General features: G+C 37.8%; 1 protein-coding gene across 2 annotated transcripts; it reads right to left on the reverse strand.

The window, feature by feature from the left end:
- Positions 1-12,976: 12,976 nt before the first annotated feature.
- Positions 12,977-18,682, reverse strand: LOC147160906 (LIM/homeobox protein Lhx1-like). Of its 2 annotated transcripts, none has more exons than XM_086098795.1 (5): positions 18,124-18,682; positions 17,204-17,424; positions 16,471-16,748; positions 15,995-16,151; positions 12,977-14,177 (listed from the first exon to the last, which is right to left on the reverse strand). In XM_086098795.1, exons 1-5 carry the CDS (start codon positions 18,291-18,293, stop codon positions 13,801-13,803), a joined length of 1,203 nt encoding a protein of 400 aa, XP_085954921.1. In that variant the 5' UTR covers positions 18,294-18,682; the 3' UTR covers positions 12,977-13,800. The 2 variants fall into 2 exon arrangements, with proteins under 2 accessions (XP_085954921.1, XP_085954920.1); XM_086098794.1 differs by having other exon boundaries at positions 17,204-17,427.
- Between the last annotated feature and the right edge of the window lie 7,919 nt (positions 18,683-26,601).

Here is a 26,601-nt window from a genome sequence, read left to right on the forward strand (position 1 = left end):
CGAGGCCCCAGCTGTTCTCCGTCTCTCTCCAGGCTGAGGGTTTCGAAAGAAAAGCTCCTCTCTGCTCGCCTGGCCGCCTTTTTATGTCGGGACCACATTGCAAAGTGTACAGCGGCTCAGTCACACTAAGATGCTTTAAATGTGTTTTATAAGTTGAATAACTGGTGAAGCAGATTAACGATGGGGTCAACGGCCTTCTCCCCGTCTCAGCTTCTCAGTGTTGTATGCAGTGAATTCACATATTGCGTATTTTTGGGGCAACCAATCTTCTGTGACTTGCTGGAAATGGCATCTTGATTTCAAATAACTGTGTGGGTTGAGGACTTATTATTTTTTATTTTTTTTACACAAAATTTGTACTTTGCCACCATCTTGTTGCATCAACAGACAATACATGCAATTACGCAATTTGTGGCAGTAAATTATACGATTATAAATATATTTGTCGCTTTATTTATTATAACTTTAATTTATTCTTTCAAAACAAGTAATAAAAAAGTAATAAGTATAAAGAATAAGTCAATTCCCCTCAAACACTTTGAGGTCAGAACTGCGACAATCTAAGTGGGATAAATACAACTTCCTACCTTCCTCGAATACAGCATAGGAGCTCGGGAAACGACCAATCACAGCTCACCTGCTTTCTTTGTTTGGTCATGTGATGTTCGCTAACTGAGTGGCAGCAAGTGGCAAAATGGCCACCACCTAAAATGGATAAAAACAGGTGGATTTTGCTGCAAAATTAATATTTAAATTATCTTGAATTTTTTTTTATCACATCCCTTAACTCATTATCTGCCATTGACGGCTATAGACGTCAAAAATTCATTTGAAGAATTTCTATTAGTTTAACATTTTTTCCCACTTTTGTTAACAAGAGTATGAAAACCTACATTTAGAACAGATAGAAAATTTGTGATTTTTTCTTAGAAAAAAAGTGAAAAAAAAGAAAATAATTGTGATTAATCATGAGTTAACTATTGAAATCATGCGATTAATTACAATAAAAAAATAATAATAATCGCCTGACGCCCCTAATTTTTTTATAATCTTTTCTTTTCTTTTTCAACAAAAAAAATATATATTTAAAGAAATGTCTAGGTTTTCATACTCTTGTTAACAAAAGTGGGGAACAAAATGTTAAACTAATAGAAATAGTTAAACTGACATTTTTACATTTATAGACGTCAATGGCAGTGAATGAGTTCATAGACCGTGCAGTTGTACTTAATGAATTTTCTGGGAAACAGTCTACATTATACCTACTTTAAATATATGAAACAAACTGATTTCCGTGTGCAACGCTCTCCCTAAATGTCTTGGAAGTAAAAGTGAACAGCGTCATGAATAATTTGGATTATTGCACCATCCTTAATTTCAAACAAGATGCATAGACATCAACAATGTCCTAGCACATTTCAAAAGCAGCTTACTTTACACTGGAGAGTAAAAAGGGTATTAGTGTCCCAGTGTTTTTACAGAGAGCGAGCGAGGATGTGAATCTCTTCGGGGGCGGCCTGTCAGCCAGCTGCACCACGGGCTTAATCCCCAATCCATGTTTAAAATGTGTCACAGGGGTCAAAGATTTCAACACCCGGTGATCATCACCCACATAATGCACACATTGTCATTCTGCCAGAGCTTGGTAAACATTGGCTGAGGGCTTGTGACTCAGGAAAGACGGGGACGAGACCCAGACACACCTGCTTCAGTCAGGAAGGGGGGCAATCACGACAGAATTTTGATTTCATCCAGACTAATGAATGATTTATAGTAAATTGCAGTATTTGCTATAAAAACATGGAAGTCCTCAAAGTATAATTAGCAGATAAACAATTATATATTGATGAATGTTGTGAATGCGCCGTACACAACAAGAGAACGGGTTTCCTATACACCGCGGCCCCTCCTCTCCTCAGCCCTCTCGCACGTCTGACATTAACATTCATGGAGCCAGTGAAGTGTGGCGAGCCGCGCACATCGAGCCGTTGACGAGATGTGTGGAGGAGGAGAAAAAAGGTGCCGGTGATGGAGGGGAGGTGGGGTTGGGGGGCGGTGGGGGTGTGCCGGCGAGATACGAAGAGGGATGAAGCGGAGAGGCCCTGACTTAGGTTAGTGGGGAGAAAAAAAAACAGGCACGCTAGTGAAGAATTGTAGGAAAGGTCAGCAAGCAAGGTGGTGCATCTTGGGCCATAGATCACTATTATTACTGTGGGTCATTGTCTGGTGCAGAAATTATAAGGGCAGGGGGACCGTCTGCGTGGCAGGTGGAAAAGTGGGCAAGGGTAAGAGGAAATCATTGTAAAGTGATACAGTGTCTCGGCAAAAATTTGGATTGAGGCATTTGTACTTTTGTTTGGTAGTAGTTTTAATAATTCGATTTCAATGTACTGTACAGTGCATTGTTGGGGGACCTTTCTTTTTTTACTTAAAAAATTGTTGCCAATAAGCTTTTTGCATGAAAATTGGAGTTGGCTCATAAAAAGAAAGACAAGTTTTGAAATATTTATTTTAAAAAATTGTGTGGGCAAAAAAATAAATAAATGCAAATATGTATGTGAATCCGCAGGTGCTGAACAGTATTTATGCCAGGGTTCGCTGTTTTCTACGTAATATTCAAGATCATTTGGATGTGACCTATTTTTTTCCTGCCGAACCTTGAGGTTAACAATATGGCAGTGCTCCTCAATCATTTTCTGTTATGCCCCCCTGTGAAGACTATTTTGTTCCCCTACAACTCTCCACCGTGACTATAAATGTGTCTATAAAATTGTTATAATTACACCCATTTTTTTTTTTTTAATAATAATAGAGATCATCTTAAAGAATAACTTAGTTTTTTCGTCTATAATATATAATACGATTTCAGGTACAACAATATGCCTGGGGGGAAAAACACTGCCACTTACTGTAGTGAATGTGCAATTACACTTTATGGCAAAAAAATGACAAATGACAAAAAAATAATATAAAAAAAGTCCCCACTGACATCAACACACATATTTGAAAAATGATTCAATTATTGCTGTCATTATCTAAAACTACTGGGTCAAAATAAAAATAATAATACAATTTTGGTCAAAAATCGGACCAACGCACTACTTGGGTCAATTTGACCCAATTTGGGTTGTTTTATACAATATATACAATTTATACAGATAGTTGGGGTCAAATTGACCCAAGTAGCATAACCCAATAATAACCCAATTTTGGGTTATTATTGTGTTGTGTTGGGATAAAAAAAAAAAAAAAGGACAAACCCACTAATTTGGGCCAATTTGACCCAGTTTTTGGGTTGTTTTATACAACCATGAAGATTGGGTCAGATTTTGGATCGGTCCAATTTTTGACCAACATTTTGTAATTATTATTATTATTATTTTTATTTATTTATTTAAATTGGGTTATTTTTGACCAGCACTTTTAAGAGAGTATTGATTATGACTATGAAAGCAATGTGTGTGTGTGTGTACCATAAACAAATCATGAATAATAATAAGAATACAAAATACGACATAATACTGCATTTAATAATAATAATAATAATAATAATAATGATGATGATGATGATGCAATATCTCACAAGAATATTTGTTTACAGTACAGTTTATGAAATGAAATGTGTAGAGTAGCAATGATGATGCATACATAATATAGAGTTGCTGACAAAGACTTCTATATACAGTTGAATGCAAACAGTCCGGACCTGCAGCAGCCCTCTTTCAAAGGTCGGATCTATTAAAATGCATACATTAGGGCATATCAGTGGAGCGTGTAAAGCCATCTCCCTATGGAAATGTTGGTTTACGCTTTCTCGTGGGGTCTGTACAATGGTTTGCATGTGTGACCATTGTCCTCTGGGCCTGAAGGACAAAGACAACCAGTCGTAGGGGAAAATGTTGCGGTGGGTACTAATGTGCGACTTTTAAAATAAACACATGACGTTTGAAACATGGAGAGAAATAACTCAATAAAAGCGCTCACTAAAGTACTGCTTTTTTTGTAATGTGAATGTCTTTTAAAAAATATTTAAATACAGCACATTTCAAAAGTCTGGCACTTGTCAGTATGGGACTACTCTCGCCTCACAGCAGAAATGTAGACTTGGCAGAACCATGACTGCTGATCTGCTACCCTCCAACCCAACCTCCAGCAGGCCACACACACGCACGCAACACAAACGGCTACATTTTTTGCCGAGCAGACTCTTTCCCACTGGAACGTTTCATGCTCGATTGCAAATGAGAGAATCATCAACCTTATGCACTAACGCCTGCGTTTCTTTGTCTGTCGACTCTACTGTATAGCCATGCAAAAGTCGAAGGCTGCAATACAATATCTTGTTTATGCAGCGCTATACACTCATTGGCGAGTTTCAAGCTTCTTTATTTTTTCATTCATTCTCATTTTCTCAAACATTAAGAAATTCTATCAAGGTGCTAAAAACTCAATTAAAACTCCAGGGTCATGGGGTACTTGCACGTTGGGGTACTGGCACATAGGACAAAAAACATCTAAAATATATATATATATATTAGTGCTGTTTAAGTTAACAAATTAATTCATCACAAAAAAATAATTGCATTAATCATGTATTAACGCAGATTAATCACACTATTAATTTTGACCGCAGATGATCCTTTAGCTGACTGCGGATGGTTACGTTAAAGGTAGCAATATACATAACAACATGCATTAAAGTAAAGGATTTAATAAATGTTTGCATATGACATTTAGAATATTTGTTCATGTCAAACTATTGGGGTCATTTTTTTCCCCCCATTTTAAATTATGCAATTAACTGATTAGTAAAAGGGGAGGTGTGTGCAGTGGATAAAAAGTTTGGAAGACGTCCTCGTAGCATTATACGTCAAAATAATTAACACATAACTGGATTCTTGAATTTGGCGGGCAAAAATTGTTGATAAAAAAGTATTTTTAATTCAGCGATTAATCGTGATTAATCAATATTTGAAAATGTGATTAATCTGATGTTTTAAAAATTATCGTTTGACAGCACTAATATATATATATATATATATATATATATATATATATATATTTATTTATTTATTTGTATTATTTTATTTTATTTATTTATTTATTTATTTTGCCAGGCCTTATAAGTGCAAAAAAACAGCTGCATTTTTCTTTGCAAACAGCACATCGCCATGGCAACAGCGTACGATGAAATAAAAAAGCTTCTACTTCCTCTTTTTGGTGGAACTGTTTTGATTCTGGAGCAAGGATCATTCCATTTAGTTGCAGTTGTGTCTCAAATTGTAAAAATAAATTTAAAAAATCCTTGTACCAAAATCTTTTTCCAGTAACTAATGTATATCTGTTTTACTATTTACTGTGACACCATTTAAAATGATTGGTGTGAAAAGTGTAATTAAAATACAAAAGCAAGTATCTTTTTGCGAAGGAATGTACATCATTTATTTATTATTATATCATCTTTTTGCCCAAAGCAATATCCAATTTCACAGGTTTCTACTGATATTGTCGTATCACTGTTACAAAAATGCAAACATTGTCAGATGCCGTCGTCCTCCATTACAAGCATGGAACGTCAACGTCGAAGTCAATAATACTTCACTCGGCTGATGCCGGCGTAGCCAGAAATTTAAATCCATTGTCTTTATAATCTCTAAAAATGTAGAGCAAGTGATATGGTGATTAAAGTCGTAACAAGCGTATCTGCCTTGACTTTTGTGAGCAAATGACTTGTCAATAGCTATAACACGCTCTTACATCTTGTCAGCCCTTGGCCTTGCAGATGCAAGCGGCACGCAGAAAGAGAGAAAGTAGGTGGGGAACACTTAGGATTCTGTCTTCTTCAACTTTAATCAAAAGTACACTGACGTGCCGCAGCTCCCTCCCTCTCTGTCATAATAATGGGCCGCTAAAAATTCAGGAGGCAGGCTCCACATCAATCACTCGCCAGATTTGAGTCCAATGCAATAAATATGTAAATGAGGAGAAGCCAATGTCTCGTAGCTTTGAGATCAGCACAAGAAGGGGGGGCGGGGGGCGTGGAGGGGGTAAGGAGGGGGGGCGGGGTACTGTATTAATTGCCCGTGGCCAGAGGAATCCTATTACTGTGGGCATTGATTATAAAATTGTATGTGTGAGTGATTTTCATGCAGAAAGTGGACTACCAAGCCTGAAGCCAAAAGTAAAGAAAGGGTCAAATTAGCAAATTGAACCAGATTGTTCAAGTGACTAAAATGAAGCAGCAATGACAGAAAGGCCAAAAGATTGCGATTAGAATTTTTTTTTTTAAAGAGTGCCCTGCTGAGCTCGAAAAAGAAATGGACAATTCAACCCTATAGTGTCAACAATTGGAATTTTGACTCTAAGCTCTCACAATATACGCAGCTCTATGGCATCTTTTCAGTATGAAGTTGCAAACAAACAAAAAAAAAGTATGTCAACTGAATTTATACATATATTGGTCATAAAATGTGGTCTGTATTTGCTTCCCAGCCAATGCAGTGGCTCCTCTCATTCCTTTTTAGAGGTGCACGGATGATTTTAGGTCGGTTCACCAAATTCACCAAAATCACGTTACACCACCTGCGCCACCACTTAGACCTGCTATGACCTAGTCTACAGTCTAGTCTATTCTCAGTCACCAAATTAGCAGGTGTGCACGAAAATGTTTACATTTGATTTTTTATTGATATTTACATTTTTATACCCGAGCGCACAACAGTAGACAAACACAGTCTGCCTAATCTAACACAACATGTTTTTAATGTCTTTATTGGACACACGTTATAAACTCAACATTCAGAGCGCGGCGTGTAAAATATGTAAAGTATGTGAACCCGTAGGCTAATGAAAAGCACAATGCAGAATGTTCAATTAGGTTAAGAAAAATCCCAGAGTGTCAGCTAAGGACCTCTAAAAAAATATCTGGCACATGGCACTCTGTTGACAAGTATATTGATCATTGAAAAAATAGGAATCATCCAAAAGATAGCAAATATGCTATTGCTGAATTTTGGGGATGATTATGGATACTTGAGGTCACATTTATTTTATTGTTTGGAATCTACTGGAATTGGTGCTGCTCATTTAGAAAATAAGTGACACCTGTGTGTAGCCTCACACCTGAGGGGGTGGGGCTAATCAGTGTCTGTCTATTTAGGCAGCAGATTTCCTGAGTTTAAATTTGGTTTGAGAGTGACAAGACTTACTAGCGTTGTTAGTTTTTTCTGTTTTGTGACCACATAAATATCTGAAGAAGTCACCTTTGATTTTTTGGAGGGGGGGGGGGGGGGGGGTAAACAGTTCAGGGGTTCGTCCGAGATTACTCTTTGTTTTGTGTTGGTTGCGTGATAAAATCTGAATAATTTTGATGCATGGGAAAATGAAGTTCTACTTGAGTTTTCTTGAGAACCCTTCTAAGGAGTCCCTGAACCAAAGTATAAAGTCATACTTTGGCAAAAATGTCGGACCCCTTTGACATTCAAAAAATGTCAGGAAACAAAGTAGATGACATCAGGCAGATTGTTGTTGATGAGAGCGACGAATCCGGATAATGTTGCTTATCTTACTGAAAAAAAATAAAGTCGAACCTACTAATATGGGTGGTGCAGAATGGGAAAAAAAATGAAACCAAGGGAAAGATAACAATATAGGAACTTGAACAATTGAGATTCAAGTCGACTCTTTGGTCTAAAAAGTTTTATCTTGTTTGTAAAAAAAACTATTCCCTTTTAATGAAAACAAAAACGATTTGGATGAATACTTTGTACTTTTTGAGCATGTGGCTGGCATATAAAAATGTCCCAAGAATTATAGATGTTGCTTTCAAGAGTGTTTTGGTAGGAAAAGCTCAGTTTTCAATCTTCTTTGTCTGTGGTTGAACGTTCACATTACAAAACTGAAGGAGACAATCATCCGAGCATTTGAATTGGTGGAAGAAGCGCAGTTGAAAGAATAAAAAAAAAAACTAACTGTACTTTTGGTTTATTCATTATCTAAAAAAAAGAAAAAAAGAAATCTGTACACAAAGCTTGATAAAACTATTGTTTTTGCGTAATATCAGCGAGTTCCAGAGCAAAGCGAAAGTCGCAAAGCGGGATAAACAACCTTTATTGTACAAATACAAAGCTCAAGGTTTATCCCACTGTTACTATAAGCGCAGTCAGCTTGGTGTAAATTGATTTGCTGGTCTCGTGTTTGACTTGCAAATCTCCCTCTTAATCAAGGCATTTTGCTCAGATAAACAGGGATTAGTTTGATTAACAGCGTAGCATAATCTCCTACCAGGAAATAGAACGATAGATGATTTTTCCATTGTGCTTAATTCACAGAAAATAAAAAGTATTTGAATAACACATGCATACGTTTTGGTGTATTTTCTCTTTTTATCATTATTTGTATTTGTGTCTGCAGTGGATCTATATAGAGTTGCTGAGTTACTGGAATTGACTATTTAATTATTTTATTATGTTGCATTGTTTATAGTCAAAATGGACCTTCTCTGTTTTTTTGCACATTTGACAACAAAGAAATGTTTTTGATTAACTGGGTGATCAAATAACATGCAAGTTGAATGCTGATGAAGGAATGCTGAAATGTTTATTATTGCAAACATCGAAATGAAGGTAGGGATTAGTTAGATACATTACTTTCACACGTGAAAATAAATATTTACAGGCCGTAACTGTCATTTTAGTCTCTTTTGCTAAAGGTTAGCAAAAAATCTTTTTGTTCTTGTTTGTTCATACACTTTTCATTTTCCTTGTCATTTGATCAAAATTCACATATTTTAACTATCATGCTGAAATACCACAAAAGTGTGCATGGTTGGACAGATTTTTTTATTTTTATTATTTTTTTATTTAATTTTATTTTTTGTATATATATATTTTTTTTTTTACCGTGTTAGTGTCACAAGCTTGCAAATGAAAAGTCGCTGTAGACTTGTTTAAATTGTCCTGGAAGAATACGGAGGCGCTGCAATCCTGATGCCAGTGCACGTCGAATTTCCGTTTCAGTTTCACAGCCTTGGCTCGACTGAACGATGGCTCAGCCCCAGCTCGAGTTGCTGCAGTCATTGCCCGCCATATGTACCTCCCCTTTTGACCTCATCTGGATTGTGCGAGCAACACATTGGAGGAGAAAATGAATCTTAAAAATGTCCCCTCGGTGCATGCTTCCCTGCAGTTTATGGTTTACAACCCTCTGGGCTTTCTTCCACCCCCCCCCCCCCTCTCCTCCCCTTCCAACGGCTCCTCAGTGGTTATACAGTCAGCAATCTTTTGTGCGGCCTTTATGTTTAAGATATTGACTTTTGCCGTCAGACTATCAGAGATGCTTTAATGTGGCTGTCAGGTCATATTTGCAGGTGTGAATGTGTCTTTACATCAGTATATATTAAACGACATATGCATAGTTATACATTCTAAGTTATATCCTAGATGTAGTTATTTATGATAACATCTTAGGGGACAAAAAAAAAAGGTTCCAAAGATACTGATTATGCAAAAATGAATATTTCTTCATTGCAATGATCGCATTCAGCCTGAATTTGCTGGTCAAAGTGCTTACCGTAAAACTCCGTGTATGCACGGTGTATAAATAGGGGCAACCTCCCCAAATCACCCTTAGAAAGAAAAAACAGAGAGAGAGAGAGCAATGACGATGACATGGAAGATTACCGAATGAACAATACTGAGCTCTTGCAAAAAAAAGAACAAAAAAAGAAGAAAGTGTTTTTTAAATTTTTTTTTATCTGTATTTGTGTACAATATAATACATCCTCCCATTTGCTGGTATCCTCTATTATCAGTGAAAAGATATGAATGAATAAAGATTAAAAAGACACCACAAAAGTGCAAAAACGTTTAAATTCAAGCAGTAATTTTAGTCTTTTTTTTTTTTTTTGTAACTGCATTTAAACAAAGTACTTTTAATTACAGATTGTGAAGCATATTCAGTTGTATAAAATGGGCTATGAATCAGTGATTAAAAAAAAAAAAACAATCCCATGCCTATAGTACTGATGAACAGCTAAACCAACTGTGTCAAACATACGGTCCGCGGGCCCGTCAGGGGGTTCAATCTGGCCTGTGAGGACAGAATACAAACTGCAGTTTTTCACCAAAATTAACTGTTATTGCTAATTTTGTTCACTGGAGGGCAAATGACATTAGATACATAAAGAAATTACTTTCATTGGCATAAATCGAATACGTAACTGATTTTCATCCACATTTGGAAGAGATCTTATTCCGATCTGAACGTACACTGGAATGAGGAATATCTGAATTTCGTCATCAAAGTCAAACAACATAGATATCACAAGAGCGATTTCCTTTTGTCCATATTCAAACCACATTCCACCAAAGTTCCTTTTTTTTTGGGAGTGCTTTATATGTGCCAGTGTGCCAACGCTGTCTGCTCCATTGCTGTTTTCTCACTCTTGTTTTCTTGTCTTTTTCTTTAGCACCTGCGACGTGTTTGCAAGCGCTCTCTTATAATGAGGTCTGAGTCTCGGCTCGTGGCTCTCTTTTTGTTTGTTTTTCATGTGCCGCCACACTAAGCAGCAACGGGTTCCCATCGATTATGCAGATTGAAAATTTCTTCATGCCGTAACTTCAAGCGATATGTGTTTTAAACAATACTCTTGGGATTTTATATATTGTTGTGATACAATGGTCCGTCAATCACCATGCACAAGATCAGTGGTCCCAACTTTTTTTCTTTTTTTTTTGACTTGTAGCAGTTTCACATAGACATATTTTAATGCACTGTCATACGATTAAATATGATTAAATTTACAACTCACAGTTTTTTTTTCATGCCGGCTGGCATCATGTTTGAGTTGCTCTTTGCAGTTGAGCATCGTAAAAATAACAGGGGGATAAAAATTCAGCGAGCGCCAATATTCTCCGGCAATAAATATCACAGATAAAAGTGACTCACAGTGCCGCTTTGATCAACTTAATAATTTTTTCTTTTTTATTTATTTATTTATTTTTGCTCATTCTTTCTGTGTGGTCACAAATGCGTGTAGACTCTGCTCGAGATTATTGGAATCAATGATCTTGTTAGCAAGTTTGACTTGGCTGAAGAGTTTCGCTTTCAAGTCAATGTAAAGGTGAAGACGGCAATAAAAAAAAAAACACTTAAAAGCATTTAAGGAAATGAAAATAAACTTTGCAACACAGGCACTATATGAATACAAATTCCTTTAATGTTTTGTGATTAGCAAGTAGAGAATGAACGATTGCAAATATAGCCTAACTTTCATTTCAGGTTTTTAAGGCAGTCTCAGTGTCAAAACTGTCACCTATAAATCGATGCAAGTGTTTACATTTTACGATTACCTTGAAAACATTCCTAGGAAATCACAATGTCCCATCGTTTGTGAGCTTGAAACACACTTCAAAATCAACCTTCAGATCTGATGAGCTGCAAAAAGAGTTTTTTTGTTTTGTTTTGGAAAATGCTTTTTTTTTTCTTCCCACATTGTGATTGCAAACGTTCTACAAAACCGAAGCAAATATTTGACAGTATGTGCAAACATGAATTAATTACACATGGAGAAAATGGTGCTGCCGACATTTCCTGTGTGACTTCCATTGTTTGCTATCATTTTAAGATTCATGTGGTTTGCTGTCCAAAGAAAAATAGCGGGCTGGCAAATATAAATTGTTTGTGGAAGCGTTCAGGGTTCCTCTCACTGACATTTTAGGCAAGGTAAACAAAGGTTAGCTTTTCATACAGTATTTTAGAATAATAAAATAATTTGACTCGTATTGTTTCACCGCACTGGGGGGGGGGGGGGGGGATCAAAAAAATCAATGAGAAGTACTGTATTAGGGTTAAACTTAGTGTTGCAAATAAAAATCAGCCCCCCACACCCCCCAAAATTGCTGACTCACTTTCTGTCCATGCATGTTTCCTTATCAACTTGTCACTTGGTTTCCAAAATAAAGTCCGGCAATCAAGATGTCGTCAGACCCTAGTAAAAAGAATATTTCTATTCAATCCAGCCCACATCGTTTTTTATTTGACTTCATATTTTAAATAGCACATTAAAACATACAAAACTATTTCCAAAACATGTTGACATATTTACTGCAAGGGATTCCAGTTGGTCTTTGAATGGATGAAGCTCATATTTGTCCAAAGTCAATATCTACAAATAACAATCAGAATGTTTTTTTTGATTTTTTTTGTGTTTTTTTTTTTATCATACAGTGAATGGTCAGAAACATCAGTCTCAGCCTTATTTAAACAATCATCTCATTACAAACATTAGCTACTGCTGGCGTTATGCATACAAGTGTGTGTCTTAGGTGTGTTTTGTTATTTGCTTTGTGTGGTTTTTTTTTTTTTTTACTGTAGACATCATCAATATTTAGCCAACAACTTAGCGAGTTGTGCTGGTCGTGTTTCCAATTACAAACTAGCACATCGAGCACAAACATGTAGCTGCAGAGGTTTGGTTTATCTCTGGAATCCATTTCCACAATCAATCAGGTTTTATACAGTTATATTTAAATACTGGGGCTTGTAGCACCCTATAATGTAAACATGTCCTAAAAATATTAGAATGCCTGAAAATTTGCACTTAACTTGATGAAAAATGGAATAAAACCCAATAATTAAATTATTTCGCCAATAATGTATTTGATAAAATCCCGACTGATATTGTAAAATTGTTACCGATTACGTAATACCTTATTAAATTATTACTGTATTATAATCATATCCTAGATTTTCTTTACGGCTGAGCAGTTCTAATCAAGTAGGCGGGGCTTATATGAATTAACTCTCTGCAGAGTTGGTTTAACACAAAATGAATCGATTAGTTAATCAAATAACTCCAACACTGACCTCCATTTAAATAAGACAGTGTTAAAACCCGTGGGTGGTATTTTATTTTGAAATAGACTACTCAGACCATCAAAAATACCACCCACAGGTTTTTAAAAATATAGCCTACTTGGTGTTGAAATCAACTCTGAAATATTTAACACCAAAATTTTAACACTCCAATTCCTGTGAATATATTGACAGTCTCAGATTCTCAAAACACAAAATTGTCAGTCCAAAGTTCTACATAAACATATATATCACATTTTCTGTCATGTTTTATGGGATTCTTTTTTTTTGATTTTTTTAAAAATAAAATATGTAATAATATAATAAGATATTACAATATTGGAAAACATTTTTTTGTACATTTTTCAGGCATTACATTTTCACGACATTATTACAATATAGTGTGCTACAGGGCTCAAAGTAAAACAGTTGACCGCCCTTCGCTAATACTCTTTATTTATAAGTTTGAACTCATCGATCGTCTTCATAAAGCGCGATCAGTTTCTATACAAATGCGTTCTCTCCGACGTCCTTTTGAAGGCAAACCTGTTTCGACACAGCTGACAAATGACATTTGAAAAGCAAAGCTTGCACAGTCCTGAGAGAGCTTTTTTGGTCAAATGCAACAAACTTGACAATCACAATCTAAAACCTTGTATTCACCATTAGCTGGAGAGAGCTGCTTTTTAATACTGAAAGTTGAGGATCAGCAGAAAAAGACCATGGATGGATGAACTTACATGCATAGCCTACATATTGATCTTTGAAAAAGTATGTATGGTGTTAAAAAAAAAAAACACACAAAAAAAACAGTATGTATGCATTTATTGCTCCAGCACTTAGTACTCGTGAGTCCCATTTGAATAAATAAATAAATAAATAAATAAATAAATAAATAAATAAATAAATTAAATAATGATTTGCCTTCAGAACCAACGCCCATCGTTACCACACAGTCCCTTCGCTCACCTCGGACGAGGGCTGCGACAGTTGGTTGGTGTACCCGTTGTCGCCGAGGGCGATGGCGGTGAAAGGGGTGCCGGGTCCGCACATGTCGCCGGTGATGCTGTGCATCGAACCCGGTCCGTTGGGCTCCGGGCTGGGAGAGTTAACCGGGTGGTGCGGCACCGCGTCGGGGTAACACTGGACCTCTCCCGGGCAGTGGTGCCCCGGGTGGCGGTGCTCGATGGCCCCTAAGGGGGTCCCGGCGGGGATCGCTGAGGGTACGAAACCCAAGTCTGCTGGTGTCTGTGCCTGGGATGGGGGCGGGCCTTGGTAGTATTCATAATTCCCGCCTGGGCCGTAATATTCACCAGGATAATCTGGATTCGTTGAAAAGGAACATAATACATGAATTGTGTGAAATTAGACATTAAATTGCCACATTAAGTGAACAGTCTAATACATCTGGTTTCCAAACGATGGCTTGGGGGCCATTTGTGGCCCACCGTCCATTTTTAAGCAGAAACAATAAATGACGGTTGCTGCTAATACATTTGTTTCATATATTGTTTAGCTTTCATAAATATGAAATTGACAAGTGGTGTCCCAAAAATGGTCTGGGGGCCATTTGTGGCCCACCATGCTTTTTTAAGCGGCCCACAGCATATACGAAAAATGACATTTGTTACTAATACATTTGTTTTATATACTGTAGAACTTTTGTCAGTATACAAAGAGGCAAATTAACTAATTTACAAGTGGTGTTCAAACTATGGCCTGGGGGCCATTTGTGGCCTGCCGTCCATTTTTAAGCAGCCCACGGCATATACTAAAAATGACATTTGCTGCTTATACATTTTCTTGATGTATTGTAGATCTTTTGGAAATATGCAAATATGCAAATCAACTATTTACAAGAGGTGTCCAAACTATGGCCTTGGGTCAATTTGTCGCCCCCAAACCATATTTAAGCGGCCCACGGCATGTACTTAAAACAATATAAAACAATATTTGCTGCTAATATATATTTTTTTTTACTGTATAGCTTTTGTCAATATGCAAAGATGCAAATGAACTAATTTACAAGTGGTGTCCAAACTATGGCACGGGGCCATTTGTGGCCCGCTGTCCATTTTTAAGCAAATCTGTGGCATATGCTAAAAATGACACTTGCTATGAATAAATGTATTTTATTACTATAGAGTTTTTTGTAAATATGCAAATATGCAAATTAACCAGTAAACTAGTAACAATGATTCTCTTTATAACACTGTGATATAGAAGCAATTAATTGTAATGAATTACTAACAATTAAGATTTAATACATTTTTACAAGCAAAAATGTTTTCGTCCACTTTCTGCTCTGTGTCGACCTTCAAATTGTGAACATGAAGGATTCCCGAGTAATTGCTTTAATAATAGTCAATTTAGGACAGTTTGCCCTGATTTTGTTCTGAACATTGAGATGGTATTCTGCTATTTTGGATATTTTCTGGTGCAATCTTAAAGTATTTTGCTATAGAAAGTTGTTCAGGTAGCAGTTTTTCAAAAACATACCAAAAAAAAAAACCCTGTAATTTATAAACAAAATGTAATTGCTTGATTGACTGATTTTATTGTGCTTGATAAATCAAAAAATATATATTTAAGTGGCCTTTGCATTTTTCCATTTTTGTGTATACGGCTTTATAAAACTTTGGACACCCTTAAGAACCAATTAAATTTTTGCTTGACAACTTCAGAGTAATAAAATCAAGTAGTTGGCCATTACATTGAATAACCCAATTCCAAAAATGCACATGTTGGCTAATTATTAGAGATTCTTTTGAAACACTGCAATTATTGTTATGGACAAGATAGGGTCAAAAATAATGGTTAAATGAATATTTCTAATCTTAGAAAATGTAGGTGTCCACAATAGGAACACAGTGAAACAATATATTGTCAGATTACCATAATATACTGGCCGTGTCAATCAGAAATTAGTACAATTATAAGAAAATGGATGGATGGATGGATTTCTTTATGATGCATGTGACTATGCTTTTTTTTATATTCCAGATTTGCAACATTCTTTTTTTTTAAATCATCTTTGTAGTTGTGTACAAAAAATAATTGTCCTAAATTTAATTTCGCAAATCTGGAATCTGAAAAAAAGCATAGTAACATGCATTTTAAGGATTTTTATTTTTCTGACCTCCATAGTAGGAGAAATGTCCAAGCTCGGCAGTGTCCACCCGCTCCCCCAAAGCTCGCATCCTTCTCGGGCTGCGAAAGAACATGTGTCTCCTGGCACTCAGCGCACTCAATTGCTTCATGCGTCTCTCTTTGGACCTCCGGTTTTGGAACCAGACCTTTGGGGGGAAAACAAGGTGACACAAATGCATTCAAATTATATTTCATTATGCGTTAAATAAAACAACCGAGGCAGTGCGCTACGTTACGCAATTGATTGCGTTAAAACAGGTAAATATTATTAATTAAAAAAAAAACTGTAAGGTGGTATACATGTAAATACAACATAGAGTTTCAGGAAAACGTTCCATTTTATTTCTTGTTGATACTCAGCTCACTGCGTGCATTAATTCCATTGACAATTGCGTGCGTAAAAGCGACAATTTGCGCACCAAACTCCACGTTGAATTTGACGTTTTCCGAATATGGCGCATTTACCTGGATGACTCTCATGTTAAGACCGGTCTCCCGCGACAGTTGCTCTCGGATGTGCCTGGTGGGCTTCGGCGTGGCGGCGAAAGCCGCTTTCAGCGTCTCCAGCTGCTTGGCCTTGATGGTGGTCCGAGGCCCGCGTCTCTTCCCCACCGCGCCCTGCTCTTCATTCTCGTTCGGGCAAACGTCTTTGTCCGACAAATGGCCCGCTTCCGAGTCCTTGCAGTCGTCCTGTTGCAGGTCCTGGGAGTCCGGGGATAAACTGGGGTCGCTGCACGTCGTCACTGCCAATCGACCGGAAAGACACGCTGCACTTTAGCTAACTCCTTAAAGCGGGCTTTGTCACGTGATAGGTTTTAGTCAGGTCAGGAGGTTTGTATTTTGTTTGTTTTTTTAATGCAAGAGGGCACAATATTTTACAGAAGCAGCGAATGCACCCGCGATTTAGAGTGTAATAAAGCGGAATGTCCAATTTCAAATCCAAAACACCAATATATATTTTTTTTTTTGCCACTGTAAGTGAGTGGCGTCACTCCGTATATCCAATTTATATGTAAACAACCTTGTGCGTTGAAATTACGCTCCAGTTTGACTTGACATAACAAAAAAGCGAATGAAAATTTAAATGAACGAAGAACTGAGCAAAAGATACGAGTGAGAAAAAATATTTTGATTTTGAATACTAAATCGTAACAGGCCCAATAATAATAATAATAATAATAATAATAATAATTCCAACCTGAGAGGTGAATGGTGTCTTTGCCGTTGTTGTTGTTGTGGTAGTCCTCCTTGCAAACGAACTTGAACTCGTCCAGGATGTAGAGCTCCTCGCCGGTGGACAACTGCTTGTTGCACATCACGCAAGTGAAACAGTTGAGGTGGAACACTTTGCTCTTGGCCCTGCGGACAAGATCGCTGGGCAGAATCCCCTGGGAGCAACCGCCGCACTTGGTCCCAAATCTCCTGTGGCAGGCGAGAAAGAACAGCTATTCATGTGCGGCATACAACACGGATTATTATTATTATTATTATTATTATTATTATTATTATTATTATTATAATTATTATTATTATTATTATTATTATTATCATTATTATTATCATCATTATTATTATCATCATTATTATTATTATTATTATTATTATCATCATTATTATTATTATTATTATACGACGTGGTGTATATTGCATTCAAATTAAAATTGAATAAAGAGAAAAATAAATAGGCCTATGCAACTAATGCCATTTGCCACAAAAACATATACTATATTATGCATGAGAATATTTACATTTGGTATGTTGGTTATGTCGATAGTTTTTTTTTTTTTTTTATTATCTTACATCCAATAGCCTATTCTTTTTCTTATTCTTAGATTGTTGATTCCTCTTATATTACATGCACCTTGGCTTACATCCGGCATTATTATTATTATTATTATTGATATTATTATTATTATTATTATTACTTACGATATTTCCTCCTTTTCCTGTTCATCACACTTGACCTCTCATAGATAGATATATAGATAGATAGATAGATAGATAGATAGATAGATAGATAGATAGATAGATAGATAGATAGATAGATAGATAGATAGATAGATAGATAGATAGATAGATAGATAGATAGATAGATAGATAGAAATACAAGACTCTTACCTAAAGAAGTCATTTTTGCAGTAGAGTCTGCCTTCCCGTGAAAAACACTTTTCTGTCAAAGTGCACTTGCATTCGCAGCACTGCACGCACTGAACGTGCCACGGTCGGTCCAGAACTTTGAGCAAGAACCGATCTACAATTGGTTTTTCGCAGTTGGCGCAATGAATCATCGTGCAGAGTGGATTCCGGTAAATAAATATATTTTTACAACACAGTGCTTTGGGGATGTATTCCAGGCTCCCCGTCGCCTCGGCGTTCTTATCCAGGGATCCCCGTGCATCCAAGTCAATGTGAATAATGACAAATATTATCCAAACATGTCAAAAGAATCCACGCAAGAACAACAGCTCCAAACAGGTCACCTAATGAAAAAAGACCGGCAGACAACATTTCTGGCATAAACACGAAAAAACAGTGGGCCAATCAAGATGATGTCAGAATTTATAGCAAATATAGGCAACATCAAGCCCACGCCTGCCTCTCAGTACATCCTGGATGGCGTCGAGAATAGTGAAAAATAACGAAAGGTTCTGTCAGTGTGTCCAACCTTGCCATTTGAGTCCCATTTTCCCTCTGTTGTAATGTCAGTATAGAGAGGCGCACTAATGAGCTCCCTGCAGCGAACAGCCAATCACATGGCGATAAATAGGTGACATCACGAGGACAAAAGCCAATAAAAAGACATTTTAACTTTCTCCCTTCCAGGGGAAGCACCAAGTACTGTATATTAAATGACATTAAAAGTTAAATGCTTTGCCAGAATGCATATATTATTGCCTACACTTTTATTCATACATTTTTATTATTTGAATAAAGTGAATACAATTTAAATAGCTGATAACAAAGATAGGAATAAAACAATATGACAGTAGTGTGAATTTGAGTTGATCAAATATAACATCTTAAGTGGCGCTAAAAAATCATATAATTGTATTTGCATTCTCAAATTTTGGTCAACCTTTTTTTTTGTTGTTGCAAGTATTAATCGTTAATATTTTTAATTCATGTCATACATGATGACCATATGAGGACTTTTCTCAAAAGACTGGGCTGTGTGACATCATTAGTACCGCCGTCGTGCTTCCCACACACACATTTGGTCCTTGCATTAGTCTTCATTTGGTTTCAAAGGACAACGCTGATTAACATTTATAATCTCTGACCATATAGGCTGTATTTGAGATGTTTTCACACTAGGATGGAGATTGCACATTTTTAGTTCGTGCACCAGCTCTGCTCATTCACGATTGTGGATCTTCTGAAATTCTTGAAAGAAGCATCACATTGCAGAGCAAAGTCAGCTTTGTAGTTCTCAGCCCACAGATGTGTGTGTGTTTTTTTTTATTATATTAAATTGACTGATGTGTAGATTTCACAGCACATAGGCCTACCGGCAGATCCACTTGAGGAAGCTCAAGTTGGCAAAATAATTTGACACTTTACACTTTTCTTTGACATAAAATTATCTATATTTTTGGGTTGGATCCATTTTTCAAAAGGTTTTTCAGGTAACAACAAAAATATATTCCGTGCCTATTGTGTATTGCAGTACAATATTTTACACCAAAGGTTACCACTACAAAGCAGTATGAGTTATTTGAGTCTGCAGTGTTAATCTTTTACTACTCAATGCAGTGTTAAAGAGTGTTTGCGGATGGGTTAAGTAATTATTATTAAAAAAAAAATTACCATAGTAAATAATCAACACTGGTGGGAGTCATGTTTACTCTCTATTTATTTAACCTGTAGTGTTATACTGTATTAACACTGTGCAGTGTTGATTTTATTTGACCAATTTTGCACAGAAATTGTAACAACACCGTGTAAAGAGTTACTTTAACACCAATTCTGATAAGGAACAAATACATTTTGACACAGTGTTAAATATAACTTCTTTAAGTGTTAAAATAACACAAGTGCAGTATACATGTATAAATAATTTAATTGCTCGTTGGTAAGCTGTAATTGTATGGAAGAATCCTTTTCATTTGAACATTTTCCGACGTTTTGTGCGATTGGCTGGACTCCAAGTATGGTCACGTATGAGGTTTAATTCCTTCCGTACTTGTTTGAAGGCAGCCAATTTACAACTCGATCGTACGATTTAAAATAATAACAATGTGATCTTGTGTTTCTGCACTATTTGTAGTCACTGCACAAACAATCCTAAAACCAGTGTCACTTTAGTGACAATGACTCAAGCAGGAGGTATAAAGCAATTATCATGATGGCATTCCAAGTGTGAGTGTGAATAAGTGTCTCCCTCTGGGTTTGGCTTCTCCGATGCAGGTGTTGATGAGCCACTCTGCCCAGTGTGCGGATCGCCCCCCCCCCCCACCCCCCCCCCCCACCTCTGCATCAGACAAGAGGCCTTTCACAAGCACCGGAATCTGGCATGGTGCACACTTTTTGTTTTGGAAGGAGGTTGAGGGCATGTCATTAGTGTTTGTTAATTGCTGCTAATTGGCCTTAACAATATGATGAGCCCACCCACTGGGACCATTTATACGAATAAATAAAAACAAAATTAATTAGAAAAGGCTAATTAAAAAGGGTTCAAGCTGATTGGTGAAAATGACGAAAGCATTGGGGTAAGAGGGTAAATAATAAGCCACAAACCGTATGATGTTTTATATTTAAGACATGTCAGGCAGTTCAGCTTGGATTGTATGATCTCCATATGATATGCACATCAATCCAAAAGTCATGCATGTCATATTTTGTGTGGCCGACATTATTTTCCAGCACTGGCTTGACTCTCCACTGCAATCCACTTCCGCTCCTCCATGACGACATCACGGAGCTGGCAGATATTCAAGACCTTATACACTCCACCTTCCTTATAAAGATACCTAGAGATGTTCAATAGGGTTTAGGTCTGGAGAGATGTGTGTGAGCCAGGCTATCACTTTCACCCTTTGCCTCTTTTGCAAGGCAGTGGTCATCTTGGGGTTTCGTCTGGAGTCATTATTATATTGAAATACTGCCCAGTAGGCCCAGTTTAGAGCGGAATGGAATCAGGCTCTTTTTTCGATATGCTGGCAGTCATGATTCCATCAACGGCCCCTCAATGCTGGCAGCACTCGTGCAGCCTCAGGCCATGACACTCCCACCGCCATCCTTAACTATAGTCAAGTCACACTACTCACCTGATTGCTGGCACAAACGCTTGACACCATCTGAAACTAAATAAGGCCCGTTTACACCGCAGGAACTTCGGGGTAAATTTACGGGGCCAGCCCCGTGTGTGCGTGCCTCCGCTGCACGAACGTTCTCGACCGGGCCGCATTGATAGGAACTTACGGGGATGAGTGGAGGTCTGACTCGAGGGTAGGCACTCCATCGGCCTGATAAACTCCCAATCGGGCTCCGGCGCTGATTGGCTAAAAATTATTCAGTATAAAAATATCTTACCATCATGCCCGACGATGATGCATTCCTAACAAGGCTCTTCCACCAAAATAATTCTCCTAATAATCCTTGAAACTTGTGAAGTCAACCTTTTCAAACTCTATATTTAGACACCGTCTCCTCTCACCATGTATATCAAAAATAAATAGCGCTTCACATTTTCCTCTTTGCTCGATGTTGCTGTTCAGATTTTTGCACGGTGATTACATCGATTGAAATTTATGAAACTGGGTCATGCTCCGCAGTGGAGACACTGCCACAAGCGAGCCGGCTGAGAGGACGGTTCCTGTGTAAGTCCCTACCCCCCCCACCCTATACCCAAAGGTCCTGTGTGTGGAAACAGGGCTTTGGTCTCATCAGACCACCGGATATGGTTCTAGTAATCCATGTCCTTGGTGAAAGACTCTGGTTGGTAACCCGGTGGGTAGTAGGTGATGTCTGGTCGGTGCTGGATTTCACTTTCCTTTCTTTTCTTTGATCCTTCCTCGGGTCTCCTGACAACCTCACGACTCTAGCTGGATGCTGAAGTATTCGGTTTAGGTGAACGGTATGGGATTTTTAATAGGTTTTAGGTGAACCAATGAGTACACACTCACATGCACGCACACATACTCACGCACATACAAAATAAAAATAAACAAAAAAAAGAGAGAGAGAGCAAAGATGATGACATGTCGAATCTGTAAAATTACAGAATGAACAATACTGACTGAGCTCTCTCTCAAAAAAATAAAAATTAATAAAAAATACAAATACAAAAAAAAAGTAATCAATGTCCTTAGTCTGCTTCAGCAAACTGTTCACGGGCTTTCTTGTATATCATCTTAAGAAGAGGCGTCCTTCTGGGAAGACAGCCATGTAGACCAATTTGATGCCATACACTGTTGGGTCTGAGCATTGACAGGATGTTGTAATGGTTTAGGATTTTTTTGTTTGCTCTTTATGCTCAACTATTGTTTAGCCATTACTTCATTACTGTAACGCTTACTCAGCACTCCACAAAATGTGGACATGTTTCAGGCACAGTGAGGCCAAGGGATCCCTCTCCCATCTGAGGTCCACGAGAGTGATGTGCCTGAGGGTCCGTTCTCTGAAAGGGCCCAAGGGACAGAGTGCCCTCAGCCTCTTGGTGATGATGGTGATTGATGCAGGCACAATTCAGACACCCCAGACGTTACAGCAAATTAAAAGGCTATTTTGTAAAGTTATAAAGGAGCAGAATGGCAGGGCGGACCCAAAGGGCAGCGGCGGGGAAGGGGGGGTCTTTTCCCCTGTCCCTCCTGCCCCTAGCTCTGTCACACCATCAGCTTCTGTTTAGCTTCCTCAGCGTCATGAGTCCCTCAGGGATGCTGTCACAAGCCTTTCACACCGATGGTGCGTACGCCAATGTTGCTTGTGCACAGATGGGAGTTTGTGAGCGTGATGAAAGAATACGGATCAATCCACGAGCTAAGACTATGCTCTTAATTTGGGAGTCAGAGAGAAAGTCAACAAGCAAGCATTGTTGAGGACGTTTTTTTTTCCAATCAGACAAGAACAAGGCAGTGGATGCAATGCATATTTATCGTATGGATATATTTGTTTTTAACTCTTGGTAAAACATTTAATATTGTCAACAGCCATCAATAAGAAGTTTACTCATTATTCTTTCAGTGGAACAATATTTACATCTGAAAAAAAAAATCTATTCATTTTTGTAACTAGTTTTACCAGTGATAAAATTCATTAGGATTTCCATCACTTCATGGGCCATTCCCTCGTGGAGATTAGTTTTAAAATGTTTTATGTAATCCTGCCAACTAAAAAACAAGCAAATGACATTAATAGGACGTTCAAAATAAAATCAAAAACAGGACAAAATTTTGTTGTGTTGTTCTGCATCAGTTTTATTTTTTTTGAAAAGTGACTTGATTTCTTTGCAAACAATGTGCCTAAAGGCCAAAGCAGCAACATATCCTCCCTCTATGTTGTATTAGGCCCTTATCTCCATGATTTACAAATCATTTATCTTCAATTTGAATTTAATTGACCCGGCTGACCTGAGGATGCGCACGTTGTTGGAGGTGCGCCCTGCCTGCGAGCAGCGTGTGTGGGGACAAGAGATATGGAGCCAGACTGCGAGAGGCGAGGCACAGCAGCCTGCAGGGTGGACAAGTCACACGGCTCAGGTCAAAGCAGTGTCAAGTGGGGAGAGAGGCCAGCTGAGCTGCCTTGGCGCACACATTGTGCTCATCAATGCAGCTGCCGTCAGTTATCGGGAGTGCCGGCAAAAAGGGGAGGCCCACTTGGCCCGGGGGGGGGGGGGGGGGGGGGGGGGGCTCAGGAGCGTGTTCGTGTTTGGGGGAATAAAAGAGTGGGGGATTGGACCCTGGAGACATATGGTTCTACTAGCAGGGAAAAATAGGCTTTTCCTTGGAACACATGATAAGTCTCTCACTGGCACGTCACCTGGCTCCCAAACAAATAATGGTCAATTTGAAATATAATTTCCACAAATGCAACAATGTGAATGTTTGTCCCATATAAATAAGAGGCAGATTTTTTTCATAAATACATACAGTCCACGAAATAACACAATTTGATGTGAGAGTCTTGTTTGATGCAGTCAGAGGGCTATTAGTGAAAATCTGTGATTCCAAAACGTAATCTAAAAACATTTAAAAAAAACCTAGTTTTAATTATCCTGCACTCTTTAATCACGTTAGCTTATTAACTCATTCACTGCCATTGACGGCTATAGACGTCAAAAAATCATTTGAACAATTTCTATTTGTTTAACATTTTCTCCACTTTTGTTAACAAGAGTATGAAAACCTAAATTTTTTATTTTATTTTATTAGAACATATTTTAAGAAAGAAGTCATGCGATTAATTACGATAAAAAAAATTTATTGCCTGGCACCCCTCATTTTTTAATAATCTTTTCTTAAAAATAAGATAAAAATAAAAAATGTAACAAAAACATTTTTTTTAAAGAAAAAGAAAGATGATTAAAAATTAGGGGCATCAGCCGATTAAAATTTGTAATCGCAATTAATCGCATGACTTCACTAGTTAACTCACGATTAATCACAAATTTTATATCTGTTCTAATTGTACCAAAAAAAATCTAGTTTTTCATACTCTTGTTAACAAAAATTAACAAAAAAAAAGTTAAATTAATAGAAATAGTTACAATTATTTTTTTAAAGTCTATAGCTGTCAATGGCAGTGAATGAGTTAAACTACACTCTTTGAAGTATTCCTTTGCACCTGTTCTCACATGCATGCGTGAATATAATGTATATGTGAAACTCTGGGCGAACAAAAATTTGCATCTACTGTATATTACAGTAATTACACCCTTCAAACAACTACTACTTTAACACACACAAAGCATACAATACTATTAGGCATATATTCTTTCTGAGGTGTGGAGAACTATGTCTATTGGAGACAGTATTAGTTGGGGACCTTCTCTGCCTTTCTATTGCCTGTCGGGTTGTGGCATGACATGTTAAATCACCAAAGTCTGCAGAGCTGCAAAGTAAAGCATGGTAGGTTAAATCAAGACATCCACAAATCTGAGTATGATTGACAAAATGTGCCTTGCGATTGATTGTGTGAAGGCACTGCCAAACCCTGACATCAATCCCATCCAACACTTTTGCGATGAAATAAAACAGAGACGTTCCTCTGGATGAATGGATGAAAATGTTTACAGGCACACAAACATCTTGAGGACGGTCTTTCAGGAAGACTTCCAAATCATCTGTTCCCACTCTGGCTCAGGTCCAATCGAGCCAACTGTATGAATCGATCCGCTCCCGTGCTGAGAGGCCACAAACGACGTGTGGTGATATGCACACTGGCGAGTTGATGGAAAATATTAGCCAAATAGATTAAGGGAGCAAGAGGTAGACGGACGGTGTCGCGCATAGCGGCATGAATTTGTACATCTGTCATACGCACGTCCCGGCCTGTTTCTCCTCCGTGTCAGCAGCTGTCAGTCTCTGATCTCCGAGTTGTATGCAAGCAGGGGAGTCATGGATTCAACATGAGAATACAAGTGGACCGCACAAGTGTCACAGACAGACTGCGTCTCGATGCCGCCGCCCACCCTTGTCCTTTCAGCTGGGCCTTCTCATGCTCACCCTTTTATCAGCGGCAGCTCTTTGGGACCGGGCTTCTCTCAATGCACAAAACAGATGGATGTCTTACAAAAGGCCAGGCTTTTTTGCAAGCTGGTGTTCTACATGGCTGATTACACCTAAATACCAAAATCAGAATTGATACAGTGGCTCCTGGTCATTTTATGCAATGAGGTTTGCAGGGCAGACAGAGGAGAAAATCAAACCGGTTCCTATTGTTGGAAAATGTCAATAAATTACCGGAATAAAAGTACGTGCGACATATACCAACCCTTTACAATCTTATGACCACTTACAATAATAGTGGCTTTTAGGACAAAAGCAGTTTAGGCTTGCATCGTATGCTAACAAAATTTGGTAAATTGTAAGAATAGAAAATTGCCATTAATTTCATGCAATATATATATATATATATTAGGGATATTGTATGAATCTGTATACAGTATATGATATACACTATCATGTTCTGCGATCTTCATGCTAAGAGAGAAAGTCAAAAACTGACTGTTATAATTGTAGTATAGCTTGACTGTGCGGCATATTTTAAATCAAATGTAAAAAATAAAAAAACAAACACCTAAAAAAACAAAACAAGCTGTACTTCTTATCAGCAGCTGTGTCCTTCCCTCTCTCTTTCCGACTGCCCTACCATCCCTGTCTGGCCTCCCAGATATGCTAATTGCTATGTAAGAATATCCTGTTAGATAATTAGCATACATTACCCTGCGCTCATCTCCGGATTAATTCTTCGTGTGCATAATCGCATTTGAGCTTCTTTTCCATCCTTGTGTTATAGGTGAGACGTGGGTAAATACAATTTATGCTGATAGTACTATGTAGTGTTGCATGCATTAGTAGCTCAGAACTCCTCCAGGACATTGTCTGTGGACTGAGAAGACTGAATGAAGACAATTATGGAGCCAGTAATAATCATATT

The sequence above is a fragment of the Leptonotus elevatus genome, chromosome 16 (assembly GCF_054856555.1).
Source record: "Leptonotus elevatus isolate MCC_2025b chromosome 16, RoL_Lele_1.0, whole genome shotgun sequence".
NCBI lineage: Eukaryota > Metazoa > Chordata > Actinopteri > Syngnathiformes > Syngnathidae > Leptonotus > Leptonotus elevatus.

Bases quoted from the DNA above. Each gene is read 5' to 3' on its own strand.
- LOC147160906 (XM_086098794.1), bottom strand. From the start codon at position 18,293: ATGATTCATTGCGCCAACTGCGAAAAACCAATTGTAGATCGGTTCTTG. The intron at 16,152-16,470 runs GTAAATGCGCCA...TTCCCCCCAAAG, and splicing joins TTAACATGAGAGTCATCCAG to GTCTGGTTCCAAAACCGGAG. The intron at 14,178-15,994 runs GTCAGAAAAATA...CAACGAATCCAG, and splicing joins ACATTTCTCCTACTATGGAG to ATTATCCTGGTGAATATTAC.